The 18,109-nt window shown below is 37.2% G+C and overlaps 5 protein-coding genes and 1 non-coding gene across 7 annotated transcripts; 3 read left to right on the forward strand and 3 right to left on the reverse strand.

Moving 5' to 3' along the window:
• Positions 2,258-5,894, forward strand: LOC105166675 (protein O-glucosyltransferase 1). Of its 2 annotated transcripts, XM_011086115.2 has the most exons (7): positions 2,258-2,732; positions 3,384-3,488; positions 3,638-4,236; positions 4,520-4,712; positions 4,864-4,928; positions 5,005-5,215; positions 5,325-5,894. In XM_011086115.2, the coding sequence occupies exons 3-7, from the start codon at positions 3,641-3,643 to the stop codon at positions 5,685-5,687; spliced, it is 1,428 nt and encodes a 475-aa protein (XP_011084417.1). In that variant the 5' UTR covers positions 2,258-2,732; positions 3,384-3,488; positions 3,638-3,640; the 3' UTR covers positions 5,688-5,894. The 2 variants fall into 2 exon arrangements, with proteins under 2 accessions (XP_011084417.1, XP_011084416.1); XM_011086114.2 differs by lacking the exon at positions 3,384-3,488.
• On the forward strand, positions 6,299-9,199 carry LOC105166908 (protein O-glucosyltransferase 1-like). Its single transcript, XM_011086429.2, has 6 exons — positions 6,299-6,477; positions 7,066-7,634; positions 7,712-7,904; positions 8,104-8,168; positions 8,312-8,522; positions 8,652-9,199. Exons 1-6 carry the CDS (start codon positions 6,373-6,375, stop codon positions 9,012-9,014), a joined length of 1,506 nt encoding a protein of 501 aa, XP_011084731.2. The 5' UTR covers positions 6,299-6,372; the 3' UTR covers positions 9,015-9,199.
• Positions 10,960-13,039, forward strand: LOC105166909 (protein O-glucosyltransferase 1-like). Its single transcript, XM_020695496.1, has 5 exons — positions 10,960-11,530; positions 11,622-11,814; positions 12,091-12,155; positions 12,413-12,512; positions 12,643-13,039. Exons 1-5 carry the CDS (start codon positions 10,962-10,964, stop codon positions 13,003-13,005), a joined length of 1,290 nt encoding a protein of 429 aa, XP_020551155.1. The 5' UTR covers positions 10,960-10,961; the 3' UTR covers positions 13,006-13,039.
• Positions 13,159-15,056, reverse strand: LOC105166676 (actin-depolymerizing factor 7). The gene is made up of 3 exons (XM_011086116.2): positions 14,965-15,056; positions 14,028-14,287; positions 13,159-13,539 (listed from the first exon to the last, which is right to left on the reverse strand). Exons 1-3 carry the CDS (start codon positions 14,965-14,967, stop codon positions 13,389-13,391), a joined length of 414 nt encoding a protein of 137 aa, XP_011084418.1. The 5' UTR covers positions 14,968-15,056; the 3' UTR covers positions 13,159-13,388.
• Positions 15,758-15,829, reverse strand: TRNAC-GCA. The gene has a single exon. It is a non-coding gene; the product is annotated as a tRNA-Cys (tRNA).
• LOC105166677 (putative glucan endo-1,3-beta-glucosidase GVI) lies at positions 16,505-17,735 on the reverse strand. Its single transcript, XM_011086117.2, has 2 exons — positions 17,367-17,735; positions 16,505-17,218 (listed from the first exon to the last, which is right to left on the reverse strand). The coding sequence occupies exon 2, from the start codon at positions 17,187-17,189 to the stop codon at positions 16,578-16,580; it is 612 nt and encodes a 203-aa protein (XP_011084419.1). The 5' UTR covers positions 17,190-17,218; positions 17,367-17,735; the 3' UTR covers positions 16,505-16,577.

Consider the following 18,109-nt stretch of genomic DNA (forward strand, 5'->3'; position numbering starts at 1 on the left):
ATATTTCTTCTAATCACTAAACTGAATTACTATTAATTTGCTAAAGTATCCAAATAAATTACATTTTCATTGTTGGAACAAAAAAAAAGATGTTGCTATTTCTCCATTAATTTTCTGCTTTTTGGTGGACCTCTTACTAGGATTTGCAGCGGATGAAATTTTGGGGCCGAAAAGTCCCAACTCGTTACAATATCATAAGTACCTCATGACTATGATATATTACCTTCAGAAATTTGTGAGTGAAATAAGATGAATGGAGCAAAATAATAAATGAATGAATTGTATTTTATATTGAATTATAATATAAAATTAATATATTCTTAATAATAATACGTATAAATAAATATATTTTTGTTTTGATTATTATTTTTGAAAACAAAACCACAAACAAACGGGGCGGCGGCCGATGCAATAACTATTTTAGTGAATAATTTGTGAATTAAATGTTGCATTGGTTGGGCCCTGCGGGTAGCCCGCCAACCCAAGGTGGAGGTTCCAGAGGTAGCCCCTCAAATACAGAATACTTTACAACGGTAAGTAATTGGTTATGTCGTGCGATCTATGATAATCCTATGACTATAAGAAATATAATTTCGTCATGGTTAATTATTATCTATACTAATATAAAGAAAAAAGTCCCTCCACATTTAAAAATGGTAGTTAATGATACCACCGCATCAATTTTTTGTTGAATCAGAAATACCATTCATGACAAAATAACAAACTTATTTAACTTTTCAAAATTTAGACTAACTGATAAATGATTATTTGTTTTTTTCTTTATTTTGTTTAATATAATGTGTTGGTTTATATATTTTACTCTTATTTATAATATATTTTAAAGCGTGAAAAATTATTTATTATATGTACGTAGGAACAACATACAGTAACGACTAGTTGATAATAATAAATAGTCGTAACAAATAATTATTGACCACGCAATGGTATTTGGTTGTGATTTTGCAATAGTGGCAAATATTTGCAAAGACTAAAAATCATGTCAAAATATTTTTACAATGATTTTTATGTAAAATAATTTTTTCACAGTAAAAAAGCTAATTTTTTGCATCGAGAGTTTATTAACAATGATTAATAATACCATGATTTTTAGTTATAACCATTAATATTATAGCCAATATTATTTGTGTGTGTGTGTGACCAAATTCAAATTAATTGTACTAAGAGTACATTATATTTATCATTATAAACCCCCAAAATCCCGTGTTCCCATGTGGTGACGATTCAAATTAAATTCCAGATTCACGCCTTTGCTTTGAACTTGATGTTCATCATCCCAAGGGAACTTTTCCGAGTTTAAGAAAAGGCGTCTCCTTCATAACACGCTTTCCTAATGATATACGGGGAAAAACAATTCTTAAACATACTCCTATTTTTATTAAAAAAGAAAAATCCAGATCACTTTTGGTCATTTTGGTAATTTTGTATAATCAGCTTTCCATTATTTGTATAATCACATGGCTTTTACATCGTTGCGGACCCACCAAGAAGCTGCTAATTACACTATTGCCCCGAAATTTTGGATAATTATAATACATTACCGATGCATTATATAGTCTGGATCTTTTATTATTAATTAATATTTTAAATCATGGTACATTTTATGTATATACTTTTTTTAGAATATATATATAAATGTATGAATTAAATGAGTTTGAGACTTTTTTTACATTTATAAATAGAAGATGATATTATTAATGTAGATAGCTGCCAACTTTCATTATGTTATGATACATAAATTTGACTCCATGATAACCCGTATATTGTATTTATGACGTCAGTTCAAATATAGCTGATTATTATGAGATTATTCTTGAATATTAATATTTTATGTTGCATGCAAGAAATCATCTCAAATAATAATACTTAGCTAATTAAGATAAATATTAAGATAGATTACGATAAATTCTTTTGAAATTTATTATAATTATAAAATTGAAAATATTTATAATAAATATTTCTTGTGACAACTCATTGTAAAGAGTATTTACTCGATGTCCATTGACTGTAAAAAGATGTTTATAATGAGAAGATTATATAAATATATTAAATTTAGGGGGCTGGTTATAATTTATTTAAAAATTTAAAATAAATAATCTCCCCATAATCCAGGATCAAAAAATCATATATGAATTGCTTAATTATTAGAACAAAATAAATTTTAGTTTCCATATTAAAATAGTCACACACACTGTATCTGAGACATCATACATAATGACAGCACCTCTACTTTTAGCCCATTTTCAAGACACCCCACCCCCTCCCACCTTCTTCACCACCCTCTCGTTCTCCCATCTTTTTCTTGCAAAATCCAAGTAAAAGAGTAAAAACCCCTTCTGAAAAATCACTTGTTTCTAAATTTTTAGTTTTTTATTTTTTGGGAATCTATTTGTAGTTATTTAGCTCAATAAATGCAAAAAGTAGTGTTTCAGACAAGCTGGTTCTTTTGTTGTTGATGATTCCAGAGGGAGGGTCACTACAACTCTTCATTTACCTCATTCATTAATTTCTCTAACTTTTTTTCCTCAGCTTAACTATTAATTGTTTCCAGAAAATCATTTGTTCTTCATCTGGGATTTTCCTCCCGGAGACCCTTTACCGGCATGGAGGCGATCCGGCGGCAGCTTGCGAGATCTTCGCTGGTGGCGCTCTTCTTCGCCGTCCTCACCGTCGGCGCGTTCATTTGCACGCGCTACCTCGACTCCTCCTCTGCAGTAAGTTTCCTGCTCTGCTTTAATCCTCGCCGACACTGCTGCTCATTCCCGTTATGATATTTCTCAGCTTTCTTTTTTGTTTGTTTGTTTGTTTAAATTATTCATTTGAATCGTTTGTTTGTTAGTACATTGAATTCTGATTTTGTGTTTTCAATGAAGTTGTTTGGAAGTGGTGGCCAACTTGTTTGACTAGGAATATGTATATATTGTTTGTAGTACTTGTTTCACAAAGTTAGGTGCCGTTGCTGTGGTCCTAAAACTATGCTGCTACATGTGCTTGTCACCTTGATTTTTGGGTGATCCAAGATTGTATACTACTCTTTTGAAATCTTGAACTATGTTAGGACACTCGAGCATCATAATGTAGGAGGAAATCAAAATTGTACATCGATGTCTCGAGAGTTCATCGAGGATGAAAAAGTCAATTCCCCCTCCACCTCTATCCAGAGACAGTGTTGGGCCAGCTTGCATCAGGAACAACGAAAAATCTCCTTGTTTAATATTTTATTCTGTGTTGCGGGTCTTCCAATCTCATTTCCGAGTATTAACTTCGCGTATTTTCCGCCTCGTGGAGGAAAGATGTTACAAAGTAGTTAAGTAATATTATTGTGGGATATGTGGGTATATATACTAATTATGGTCTATTATTAGGATTCCAAAGTTGAGCGCGCTTGAACCTGAGTAGTATTAGGATGGGTGACCTCTTGGAGATGGTAGAAATGAACTGGAAGTGGAAGGAATTTCCTTGTCAAATATGTATGTAACATTATATTCATTGTTTTCCGCATTCTCGAATTACTTATCAGTTTACATTTTAGCTAGTGATTTGTGCATCCAATAAGCACCGTACCCCAAAAAGCCGAGGTGGCCGGCTGATGTTTGTTTGGTGTTTTCTCCTCTTGCAGTTGATGGACAGAAGTTCCTCACAGAATCCAATACTAACCACTAAAACGGTTCATGATTTCCCTTCCGAAACTCCTCAAAACCACCAGAACACTCCTAAGACCATAGATATCCCACTCAACTGTTCCCTCGGCAACATGTCTCGGACCTGCCCTGCCAATTACTACCCATCTAAGATCTTTGTTGAAGATCAAAGCCTTTTGTCAGCGCCGCCTCCGTCTTGTCCCGATTACTTCCGTTGGATTTATGATGATTTATGGCCGTGGAGGGAGACAGGCATTACTAGAGAAATGGTTATGAGTGCCAGTCGAACGGCTAATTTCCGGTTGGTGATATTGGATGGGAAAGCTTACGTGCAAACGTACAGAAAATCGTTTCAGAGTCGGGACACATTTACGCTATGGGGGATCCTGCAGTTGCTGAGGAGGTACCCCGGCAAAGTGCCTGATTTGGACTTAATGTTCGATTGTGTTGATTGGCCGGTCATCAAAAAAGAAACTTTTAAAGGTCCCAAGTACCCCGCACCACCACCGTTGTTCCGATACTGTGGGGACGATTCCTCATATGATATCGTCTTTCCAGATTGGTCGTTCTGGGGCTGGTACGTAGATAATTAGTAAAATTTCGGTACTGGTTATATAATCGAGATAATTATATTGACACCCCTTACATTTAGACATTAGAAATCTGCCCGTTTTGAAAAATTATGCTGCATTCTCTGCATTCATTGTTTTACATCGTAAAATTTCACTTTGAAGACTGGTAAAGATCAGAAACATGACTGCAGAGAGTGCTGTGTAATCTTTCAAACTGAGAGCTTTTTCTTTTTTCTTTCCCCCTTAAATATATAATATACCTAAACATTGACAGTGATAATTAATTAGGCCAGAGATTAACATAAAACCATGGGAGGCATTGTCTGAGGACCTAAAGGAAGGTAATAAGAGGATTGGATGGACGGACAGGGAGCAGCATGCTTATTGGAAAGGCAATCCAACAGTTGCGGCCACCAGGATGGACTTGCTCAAGTGCAATGTTACGGATAAGCAGGATTGGGGCGCTCGCGTCTTTGCTCAGGTAACAACTATGAATTCTACTGAGGGTTTTCAAGAACTTGTCGAGAATATGAGTCGTGAACTTGAATATTTTGAATCTGTCAACATGACCGATGAGTTATGACTGCACCAAAAGCAGAGTGCTGAAAGTGAAACTTGATGAAAAATTGCAGGACTGGCTGAAAGAACAAAAAGAGGGTTATAAGCAATCAGATTTAGCGAGCCAATGCGCTCACAGGTGGGATGGCCTCTTCGCTATAAACACTATGAGATTTTCCGTAGTTAAAGATCTCATTCTTGTGCAATCTTGGCAGATACAAAATCTACATTGAAGGATCTGCGTGGTCAGTGAGTGAGAAATACATTCTAGCTTGCGATTCCGTCACACTACTCGTAAAGCCTTATTACTACGACTTCTTCACGAGAAGTTTGATGCCTTTGCAACATTACTGGCCAATTAAGGATGATGACAAGTGCAGATCCATTAAACACGCAGTCGACTGGGGAAATAGCCATCAACAAGAGGTAATCTCTCTCTCTCTCTTGTCCCCCCATTCTCCCAACACACACACACACACACACTCCTAACAAGCTAATGAATCTTACTTGTGTTCTTTATTCGGTCTGTTAACAGGCTCAGGCCATCGGCAAGAGAGCAAGCAATTTCATTCTAGACGAGCTGAAGATGGACTACGTTTACGACTACATGTTCCATCTCTTGAGCGAGTATGCCAAGCTCTTAAAATACAAGCCCACCGTGCCTAAGAGAGCTGTCGAACTCTGTTCGGAGGCAATGGCCTGCCCTTCGCAAGGATTCGAGAAGAAATTCATGACGGATTCTCTAGTTAAAGGTCCGAGTGTTTCGAACCCATGCACGATGCCTCCACCGTACGATCCCGCATCTCTTCATTCTGTTATTGAAAGAAAAGATAGTGGCATAAAGCAAGTAGAGACGTGGGAAAAAGAATACTGGCAGAATCAGAACAAGCAGATGTAGGAAAAAGAATACTGGCAGAATCAGAACAAGCACAGATGTAGGAACCTTACAACATCTTTTCCTTCTTTGTTTCCTGCAGTTACATACAAATGAATGTATAAATTTGTCTCTTCTTATACTATGTTTATCCAAATTAAATGATGCATCCCATGACCTAATAAAACCCAAGAAAAACTATGCAATGCAATTCCGATTCTTTATTCTGAATTAATATTTTATTTTTATATTATACTCATATATTATAATTCAGGTGCGAAAAATCAATATCCCTTATAATTTAAGGGAATTATGTTAATATAGAGATAATATGGATAAGTAAAGTAAAATACATATAAGATGAAACATTAATTGAGAAGGGAGTATTTGGATATGTGTTAATGTAATTAGGTGGAAACCAGTGAAATTTTGAGACAAGATAAGGACGACAATTGAATATTTTTTACTTTTGAGATAGAATTTGGGCAGAGTACAATGTACATGCAATGCAAGAAAGAAATCCCCTCATCCTCAAAAAGGAAACACAAAATCAAAATAGGAACATCATTAATTAATTAATTAATTAATTGATATTTCCGCAGGTTTTTCTTTTGGATAAGTTAATATTTATAATTTTGAAGATGATGTTTTTGTGATGAAGCTAAGTAGGATTTTTTGAGAGAGACGAAGGACAGAACCTTTGAGAGGCATGAAGCTGATGCTGATGGCGACGTTCTCGATGGCGGCGCTCTTAGTCGCCTCCCTCACTTTCGGCGCGTTCTTGTGCACGCGCCACCTCGACTCCGTTGCTTTTGTAGGTTTGCTTTTGCTCTGTTTGTCTTTCAAAATTCTGTTAGAACTTAAGCTCTTCAACAGACCTAGTTCCAGATGTGATTAAATTAAGAATATGTTTTATTATCAAATTCAAGATCAATTTTTTGTTTTCTCAATTTATTATATATAGTAAGTATTTTAAATGACGTGAGACGACCCGGTTTACCGTTGCGCGAGTTATTATTAATTAGGCCTCTACGTAAATCTCATAATTTTATTTCGAAAAAATATTCTATTAGTGGTAATTTATTTTGAAACTTATAAGCCATTCAAATTTTTTGTCTGCATCTACATGCCAATATCAACTTACATTTTAGTGAACACTAATTTTTCTAAACTCAATTAGATCATTCTCAAAATGACAATATTTTTTTAATAGAAAAAATAATTAACATATTAATTTAAAATTGAATCCTTTTTCTTTGAACTCATAATTGAAGAATGTGAAGATCTGAAAATGGATTATTTTCAAAATTTCCCATGGTAAAAAATGTACATTGTATGTGCACACGATGAGATTTTCAAGAAGTTCCCAACTGATGTGTGTTTGATGCTTTTCTTATTGCAGCTCATGGTCAGAAGAGATCGCAGTTTTCCTTCTGAGAGTAGTCAGAATCTCGAGAATTTTCCTACAACCACAGTTATTCAAGTACATAAATGTTCCCTCGGCAACCTGTCTCCAAGTTGTCCAGTCAATTGCCACTCATCTAAAACTTTCATCGGAGACAAAAACGTTAGATCGACACCACCTCCGTCTTGTCCCGATTACTTCCGTTGGGTTCATGAAGATCTAGGGCCGTGGAGGAAAACAGGTATCACTAGAGAAATGGTGATGAGTGCCAAACGAACAGCCAATTTTCGGCTGGTCATATTAGATGGGAAAGCTTACGTGGAGACGTACTCAAAAGGATTTGAGAGTCGGGACACGTTCACGTTGTGGGGGATCTTGCAGTTGCTACGGAAGTACCCTGGCAAAGTGCCTGATCTGGACTTAATGTTCGACTGCGGTGACTTGCCGGTCATCAAGAAAGAAAATTTCAAAGGTCGGATGCACCCAGCACCTCCAACATTGTTCGGATACTGCAAGAATGATTCAACGTTCAATATTGTGTTTCCTGATTGGTCGTTCTGGGGCTGGTACGTATTAATGATTATCAATCATGGTGTATGTTAATGTGGCTGCCTGTACATCAACTGACTCAACTGTTCTTTAGGCCTGAGCTCAATATAAAACCATGGGAGACATTGTCCAAGGACATAAAAGAAGGGAATAAGAGGAAGAGATGGAGGGAGCGGAAGCCATATGCTTATTGGAAGGGCAATCCATTGGTGGCCTCCAAGAGGAGGGATTTACGCAGATGCAATGTTTCAGACAAAATGGATTGGGGTGCTCGTATCTATGCTCAGGTAACGGTTGAATTTCTACTCGTAGATTTTTACAATTTCACTACTTTCTTGGGAGGAATATAAATGTTGAATAGAGTATGTTGGAATCATTCAACGCACAAAGCACTGAATGCAGCATCCATGTGCTGACATCCACAAAAGTAAATCATAAATGCATGGAAAGTTGATAGCTGAAAGTGAAACTCTGACAAAATTGCAGGACTGGCGAAAAGAAAAGAAAGAGGGTTTCAAGCAATCAAACTTAGCAAACCAATGCACTCACAGGTGGGAGAGCCACTTCACTAGCTACAACAATCCCCTTTCTTTTGGTCAACCAACTCTTTTTTCCTCATGAATACCAATCTAATGTGCATTTTCATTGCTAGATTTTGATAGTTCAACATCTCTTTCTTGTGCAATCTTGGCAGATACAAAATCTACATTGAAGGAGTTGGGTGGTCAGTGAGTGAGAAATACATCCTAGCTTGCGATTCTGTCATGTTACTCGTAAAGCCTCACTACTATGACTTTTTCACTAGAGGTTTGACGCCGTTGCAACACTACTGGCCAATTAAGGATGACGACAAGTGCAGATCCATCAAACATGCAGTCGACTGGGGTAATAATCATCGTGAAGAGGTAATCTCTCTCTCGTTTTCGCCCTCCCAACAAACATGAAATAGAGAGGAAAAGAGAAAGACGAGGATAATAAGGGGTTTTACCTCCTTTAAAGTCTCATGCATGTTTCTTGATTCGTTTAATTAACAGGCTCAGGCCATTGGCAAGACGGCAAGCAGCTTTGTTCTAAACGAGGTGAAGATGGATTACGTTTACGACTACATGTTTCATCTCTTGAGTGAGTACTCCAAGCTCTTAAAGTACAAGCCCACCGTGCCTGAGAGAGCGGTCGAACTTTGTTTGGAGGCGCTGGCTTGCCCTTCGCAGGGACTGGCGAAGAAATTCATGATGGATACGCTAGTTAAATGTCCGAGTGTTTCTAATCCATGCATGATGCCTCCACCGTACGATCCTCCATCTCTTCATTCTATTGTTGAAAGAAAAGAAGGTGTAATAAAGCAAGTAGAGACCTGGGAAAAAGAATATTGGCAGAATCAGAACAAGCAAATATAGGAACTTTACACATCTTTTCCTTCTTTGTTCCTCGCTGTTATAGACAAATGATTAAAGCATGCATAAATTTATGTCTTCTCATACTATGTTATCAATCTTAAAAGCAAGCAGAGAGGTAAAGTTTGCAGATCAGGGAATAATTACTACAACATAGTATTGCGTCCAACTAAACAGCGTATAATATAAACCAATGTTACCAAATCTCTTGAGGGGTGAACTTAAGGGAGGGGCGAGCAACGTAGTAGGGACAATCCACTGATAGTTTGCACCCTGTGATGATGCTGAAGCCCAATTTACTGGCTCAACATGGATCCCATGCAGCTCTATCTTAAATCTCAGTCTTGTAGATGCTACATTCAATGTTGTTGAATATACATAAATTGATACAAATTTCACTTACTCAAAATAAGCGTACATGACGATTATTGATGCAACCAGAGCACAAATTAGTTCCAAACGTAGTATGAATTTAACCCTAAAAAATCTCTCCGAGGGTTAGGTAGATCATCTTTATTCTCACTTTTGATACATTTCATGACCTAAAAGCCAAGAAATTGAACAACCACATAAAATTATGTAATCCTCTATTCCAAATTGATGTTTTACTTTTATTTCCACTTATAGATATAAGTTGAATGTAAAAATTCCATACCCTTATAATGTAATAAAATCTTTTATGCAGACAATGACGTGTATATATAAAGTGAAATATAAGAGGAAACATTAATTCAGAACAAACTATTCGAATAATTGATGTTAATAATGTAATAATTAGGCCAAAATCCGAGTCAAATTTTGAGACAAAATAAGGACAGCAATAGGGTATTTTTGAGATAGAATTTAGAGAAGCAGAGCATCATCAAGATGCATAATAATGAATACATGCAAGAGATAGAAGAAACCCTCATCCTCGACAGTTTGACCCATGCTGCAAAATATATAGAAAACGCCTGAAAAACACACAGATTTGGTACTACCAGGATTCATTCATCATGATTTTCTCCAAAATTTGCTGTATCTAATTATAGATATACTAAATCTGTATCTATTGACATGAACTATATTATATAAATTTTTATTTATTTTTATACCTATTTATAAAAGCTCTGCAATTGTATGTATTTCTTTAAAACACAGCTTCAAGTTTTTCAATTCCAAAAGGAAAAAAAGGGTCCATAATATATATATATATATATATATCTGTGTGTGTGTGTGTGTGTGTGTAATTCCGATTTACCTCATTTAATTAATTAATAGATTATTTGATTGATTTTGATATTTCCGCAAGTAGGATTTGTTGAGAGGGACGAAGCAGAGAACCTTTGAACGGCATGGAGATGATGCCGGTGGCGAGGTTTTCGATGGTGGCGCTCTTCTTCGCCGTCCTCACCGTCGGCGCGTTCATTTTGCTTTTGTAGGTTTGCTTTTGCTCTTTCAAAAATTAGCGTTCCTTCGATTGGGTTGTTAGGACTTTGATTAAACTAAGAATATGTTTTATTATCAAATTCAAATATAATTTTTTGTGTGTTAGTTTTTTTCAATTTAATAAGCTTCATAAGTACTTTAAATGATGTGCGCCCATCAAAATTCTGGTTGCGCCATATATTATTCTTTTTATTTTTAAATAAATTTTATGATTTTATTTTAAAAAAGATATTTTACTAGGAAAAAACTCAAAAAGAATAAATGCATCTCCAATTCATAAATCATTCAAATTTTTTGTGGCTTGAAATTATTTCTTAAAATATAATATTTAAAAAAATTAACTAACGCTATCAATTTCAAAAAATGTATGTATATATATATATATAGGTCTACATGCTGATATTGTTTCTTGCTGCTGAAACTACTGAAGCCATCATAAAAAATACCAAGTTCTCAACTAATGCATCTTTGATGTTTCTCCTCTTGCAGCTCATGAACGCAAATTTCATGCAGAAACCATCCATGACTGCCAAAATGGATCATACTACTCCTTCTAAGATTACTAAAAACGTTGAGAATACTCCTACGACCATCATTGTCCCAGCACTCAACTGTTCCATGGGCAACTTGTCACGACGTTGTCTTGCCAATTCTTACTCAACTAAAACTTTCGTGCGGGATAAAAACATTTCATCGACACTACTTGCGTCTTGTCCCGATTACTTCCGTTGGATTCATGAAGATCTATGGCCCTGGAGGAGAACAGGTATCACTAGAGAAATGGTGATGCGTGCCAATCGAACAGCCAATTTCCGGCTGGTGATATTGGATGGGAAAGCTTATGCGCAAACGTACTCAAAAGGGTTCCAGAGTCGGGACACGTTTACGCTGTGGGGGATCCTGCAGTTGTTGAGGAGGTACCCTGGCAAAGTGCCTGATTTGGACTTGATGTTCGACTGTGATGACTTGCCAGTCATTAGAAAAGAAAATTTCAAAGGTGTGAAGCACTCGGCACCTCCAACGTTGTTTGGATATTGCAAGGATGATTCGACGCTCAATATTGTGTTTCCAGATTGGTCATTTTGGGGTTGGTACGTATTTATGATCATCGATCATGGTATTGATTATATCAGGCTACGTTCAAGTCATATAAGGCCAACACTGACTGTACTGATCTTTTAGGCCTGAGATCAACATAAAACCATGGGAGGCATTGTCGAAAGACCTCAAAGCAGGGAATAAGAGGAGTAGTTGGACGGAGAGGGAGCCAAATGCCTATTGGAAGGGCAATCCATACGTTGCTGCCACTAGGATAGATTTACTCGACTGTAACGTTTCGGATAAATTGGACTGGGGTGCTCGTATCTATGCTCAGGTAACTACTGAATTTGTACTTGTAGATTTACAACTTTAGTACTTCCTAGGAGGAATACAAATCTTGAAGTGCATTGAATATTTGAAAAGGTGTTTGTGTTCTTGGTGTAGCATTACTTGATGCATTTCCCATTTCATAAATGGAGAATGGTGTTCAAATCAATGCATTAAATGCACAAAAGCACTGGATGCAGCATTGACAAGCTGACATCCATACACTAAATTATAAATGCATGAAAATTTGATAGCTGAAAGTGAAATCTGGACAAAATTGCAGGACTGGCAAAAAGAAGAGAAAGAGGGTTTCAAGCAATCAGACTTAGCAAGCCAATGCACTCACAGGTGGGAGATCCTCTTCACTACAACAATCCCCTTCCTTTTTTGTCTAGAAATTAACCACACTTGCAACCGTTTCTCCCTCATAGATACCAATCTAGTGTGCATTTTCACTGCTAGATTTTGATAGTTAAAGATCTCAATCTTGGCAGATACAAAATCTATATCGAAGGAGTAGGGTGGTCAGTGAGTGAGAAATACATCCTGGCTTGTGATTCTGTCACGTTACTTGTAAAGCCGCACTACTATGACTTTTTCACTAGAGATTTGATGCCGTTGCAACATTACTGGCCAATTAAGGATGATGACAAGTGCAGATCCATCAAACATGCAGTCGACTGGGGTAATAGTCATCGTGAAGAGGTAATCTCTCTCTCATTTTCCGCCCTTCCACCCATCCTCCCCACCATAAAATAGAGAGGAAAATAAAGAAGAGTAAGGGGTTTTACCTCGTTTTCAGTCTCATTCATGTTTCTATTGATTCGAGTAACAGGCTCAGGCCATTGGCAAGACAGCAAGCAGCTTTGTTCTAAATGAGCTGAAGATGGATTATGTTTACGACTACATGTTTCATCTGTTGAGTGAGTATTCCAAGCTCTTAAAGTACAAGCCCACCGTGCCTGACAAAGCAGTCGAGCTTTGCTCAGAGGCGATGGCTTGCCGTGCGCAAGGATTGGAGAAGAAATTCATGACTGATACTCTAGTTAAAGGTCCTAGTTTTTCAAGCCCATGCACCATGCCTCCACCTTATGGCCCTGCATCTTTTCATTCGGTTATTGAAAAGAAACGTAACGGTATAAAGCAAGCAGAGAAATGGGAAAATGAATCTTGGCAGAATCAGAACAAGCAAGTATAGGAACCTTAATATTTTTTCTTCATTGTTTCTTACATTGATATACAAATGAATGCAGAGACATCTCAGATTTCATGTTTGGAAATAGAAATAACTGACTAAAGACTATCTGTATTCATGGCTTTGAAACAATTAAAAGTCATCACTTAATAAAAATAAAAAAAGAATTTAAAGGTGTCTTAAGACCAACTCAAGGAAATGTGCCACATGTAAAATTACAGATTGAGTTTGAAGATAGGGGAGGAATTACTACAACATAGTATTACGTTAAACTAGACAACACGGTACGTATATAATAAAAGATATACCAAATATGTAAACAACCCAACTCTTTTTGAAACATGAACTCAAGGGAAGAGCAAGGATTGTAGAAGGGAGTGTCTTATTCAGCGGGCGCGCTCTTTGATGATGTCAAAACTCATTTCACTGGGATCAGTTGCCTGCAGTTCGACTTGAATCCCATCCAGTTCCCTCTTAAACCTGTCCTTTGAGCTGGCGTAGACCATTTTCATTCTCACTCTTGATGAATCTGGTGACCTGAAAATCAACAAATTGAATAGTTATATTAGAATATGCGCCCTGTTGATGCTCTTCGGATATAATCAAATATGCTAATGTACAGGGAAACATGTGAACTAATTCAGATAAAGATAAAGCAACAAAACAACGCTGCAATTCGCTAAGTTTTCAGAAAGTTAGAGAATTAGGAGTGAGATTCGTCAACAAATCCAATGTACAATACATGCAAGAGAAGGAATCCTCATCCTGTAAAGGAAAACACATGCTATAGAATCGGAACCCTGATAAAAAAGAATCACTATATGCTATTTCTGCCACATCAGTTGCCTGGTTAAACTGCAATAATATCTCATTGAATAAATTGCTAAGAGCAAAGTTTGTACTTGGGAGCTTCTCTTTTCTTGCAACTTAAATGTTCTATCGACACGTACCTACAATAATATAAGACTAGTGGTATGGGTAAAAACTTCTGATGCTATCTACACTGGAGTATTGGACATGCTTACCATGCGATGAAGAAGATCTTGCTCTTCTGGCAATTTTCATTGGTGGTGAAGTCGAAATCAAAGACAGCATAGCGACACTCATCAGACGGGAGGGAGGCTGTGAAATCCTCGTAACTTTCGTCGGGGCTGCCGAGTTTCTCCACCACCACCTGTTGGCCCTCAATCTTGAAGATGATGAAACGATAGTTCCTTTTTGCTTTCAGTTCCAAGAACTTCAGCTTACACTCATCGTCCACTGCCATTCCAGATGCAGAGTTCGCCTAAACCAACAACTCGTAAACATGGAGAAGAAATGGGGTAAAAAGTAAAAACATCACAGCATAGTTTCATCAAGTAACAAAAAAATGTCTGGATTCATATTCATCTCCTCATAATACAACTAACGAGGAACATACTTGTACAATTCCGCCCATAATATCTCGTATATGCCTAACTGAACTTGTTTTTTGCAGGATGCAAGCCTAATTTCTGATTGATTAATGAGGAAAGAATTAAGAGAAAGGTTGATTGCAGGAGACTAGGATTCCTCAATCCCTGCCTTCATATTCACACACACACACACACACACACACACACACACACACACACACACACACAATCTGGGCTTCAACTAATACCTCAAGATTTCTTCTCCACAATACTGTTGGGCTTCAACTAATACCTCAAGATTTCTTCTCCACAATACTGTTACAATTCAAGATAAAACTACCCTCTTACCAGGCTAAAACAATTTCCATAAGTCTATTAATTCTAACATCATGGACCATGACAGGCAAAATTCTAGCCAGCAGTTATAACATCAACAACAAGATCAAAGATGAAGAAAACAAAAATACACGCAAGGGAAGATTGAATCTTTTTCTCAAGAAATTAACTCCATTAAAGAAGATCAACAAAGTGATGCATGAGATGTGGGGTTGGAGCCTGGCTACATTACCATTTTGTCCTCAAATCTGGGGAAGAAAGACCTGCAAAAAATGATGAGGAGAAAGGAAAAGGGAGGACCGGAAGAGAGAGGAATCGCATGGATTCTTGAATGTTTTTGATCATGGGAATGGGGAAGTTGGCTGTTTTTAAAACCAGAGAGAAATTCGGGGTCATAACAGAAAAAACATAGGGTTAAGAATTGTCTTCGCTTCTTAATTTCCTCTCAAAATAACCAACTTCTTCTTCCCCCATTATTCTTTAATTTCATGCATAATGTACATATCAAACTATGCATGTGCTGCAGGAGCACAACTAAGATCATCACTTTCAATTCTACCAATACCAATTTGTCCAGATTGTTATATTGCTTTAGTTATTCTTTTTACTTGAATAATAATTTATGTTGATTAATATAAGTATTTGATATTAATAATTATTATAACATCATGAAATAAAGATAGGGATGCAGTGTCCGTACTCGTACCAACACTTGGCTTTATAGATGTCCCATATTATCAAGAGTGAGGATACAATAGTTGAACTATTTTATTCAATTTTGATTCTTTGCACTATTATACGAATCAAACCAAATTGAATTAAATATCATAAGATATTTGTTCGAGACCATCCAACGAGCCTATCGAGCTCTCTTTTCTCAAGCAACCCTCACCCTAGTGAAGAACATGAATGAGAACATGATATTACATTATAGTGAAGAAAATTGTGACCGAAAATCCAAACATAAAGGCACAGACGGAGCAATTACAACACAGAGGAACATGAAGGAAAAAAGAACAAAATAAAGGGCCCAACCGGGTTCGAACCGGTGACCTCTTGATCTGCAGTCAAATGCTCTACCACTGAGCTATAGACCCTTGATGTACTTTCCCTCCATTAGTTCTTTCTAGTCCAAGTGATTTGAGCAGCACACAATTGAACTTTTTATTTCACATCAAATATTGCACTTTCTATTATAAGATCACATATTTCATAAATAAAATTATAAATATAAAAAATAATATAACATGATTTAAAATTAAAAGAAAACAATACATGCAGCAATTATTAAATTTAATTCCACAGAATTAATTACTATAATTAAAATATACAGCATTAGATAAAGCACAAACTACTACTGATATATAGACAAAAATACCCAAAGAGGGAATTTCCTCTTTTTTCTTTTTTTTTCCTTTTTTCAATTAGCCATAAATTCTTTAGGTTGCTGATGATAAATTAATGTTCAACAGACTTTTGGATGTTCATTTATCTGAAAATAGTTCCTATATATATAACCCCATCAAACTCTCATTCTTTCATGATAAACACACACTCCACCCATTGAAAGATGTAAAAGATTAGGGTACGATAATTTATGTAAATAATGTTAAATACTTTTTAAGATAAAAAAAAAAATCATTTGTATAAATAAAACATATAAGATAATGAGTGTTGATGTAATTCTTGCTAAATATAAATATAATTTGCAGTATAAGCCAATCTGCGATAACAAAAGATTGTATGATGAATGTAGCGTAGTTTGTATAAACTAGAATTACGTAACTCCCCTACTTATCTCTTGCTCTAATGTCTGAAACTCTTTGACGACAAAGACTTGTGGGATCAAAAGTTTGCGTGATAAACCTCGGTGAGATTGGGGTAAAACAGCCCCCAATTCCGCTCAACTCCCTCGGGTTTCAAATTCTCATTGAACATTGCAAATATGTATGTATCTATATCCTTTCCGGGCCTCCTCGGTGTCCCCTCTCCCGACGACACCCGTCGAATCAGATTGTTGTTGTACGTCTGAGCATTCTCCACGCTCGCGTCTCTGCCTCCGTCCGACGGCCACCCCGTCTCCGAGACCACGAGCTGAACGTTGGATCCACCAGCATTCTCGAGCGCGGCGTGGAATGCGTCCACCATTGCATCGAACAGGTTCTGGTAAGTGTGTGGGCAGTCGGGCACGGCTGCAGCGCCGTCTTCCAAGAGGGCGTAGTTTAACTCTACGTTGAGCGGGTCGCCGATGCGGGCGAAGTAAGGGTAGACGTTCACGAGGAGAGGGCTATTCTTCGATGCTAGAAATTTGGTGATTTGCGTCATTATGGGGGCGGCTTCGGCGGAGAATTGGCCCTGCGAAGGAGGGTAGGTGTTTGAAAGTACTTGCATGGAGACCGCCGTGGTCACGGTTGCGGAGACACTGGCGGCCCTCAGTGCGGCGTCTAGGTTTTGCATTGCGTCAGGTATGTACTGCGCTAAATCCCCTGCATCAAATTATACTCAATTCGTGATAAAATCCGCTGTTGGATCAGTCAAAAAATGATTGAACGTGCAAATGAAATTTTCAACTCTAGCTCATGTTTAATTCAACTAAAAGTGGTTACCAACAATTTAAAGAAATTTTATGTATACCTGGGAATACTTCATTGCCGGCTGCGACGGATGTGATTTGAACGGAGGAGGAATGGGGGAGGATGTTCTTCTCGACCCATGCGGTAGCAGCGGCAGGGTCGGAGGCGAGAGGGCGAAGGTCTTCGTTTCGGGTGCCGACGATTACCGATATCCCGGAGTCATGCAGGGCTGTGAGAACATCTTGGGCGGGTTCAAAGAGACGGATTTTGCGGACGCTGCGTTGGCGCAGGCGTGAAATGGTGTCGGAGGGAGGCGGGAGGTCGTCACCCAGCAGTCCGTAGTTGATGCCTATTCCACACGCACCTTCATCATTGTAGTAATTATTACTACCCCCATATTAGTATACATAGATCAAGAAAATTGTAAAGTAATAATTTAATTAAATACAACTTACATATAGTAATAAAAATAAATTATGTATTATAAAGATTTAAGCAAATATTATTCAAATATGATCACTATCACGACGATACTAACTAGAATTGAAAATTGTCAACGATATATGTGTAGTTGTATATTTAGAGAAGCGACATTGATAAATATTTCTGAATTTATAACTACATATCTAATGATATAAACAGTATGTTACCTGGATTAAAATTTAGCAAACAAGTGAAGAGAAAGAGCAAGGCAGAAATGGTGTCCATAGTAGCTTTGTTAGGTAAAAGCAAGAGTGTGGGGGGAGTTGAGATGATATGGTGCGGTGCAGTGCAGTGTGGAAATATTGGAATTTATAGTGTAAG

Source organism: Sesamum indicum, linkage group LG7, assembly GCF_000512975.1.
Source record: "Sesamum indicum cultivar Zhongzhi No. 13 linkage group LG7, S_indicum_v1.0, whole genome shotgun sequence".
Taxonomy (NCBI): Eukaryota; Viridiplantae; Streptophyta; class Magnoliopsida; order Lamiales; family Pedaliaceae; genus Sesamum; species Sesamum indicum.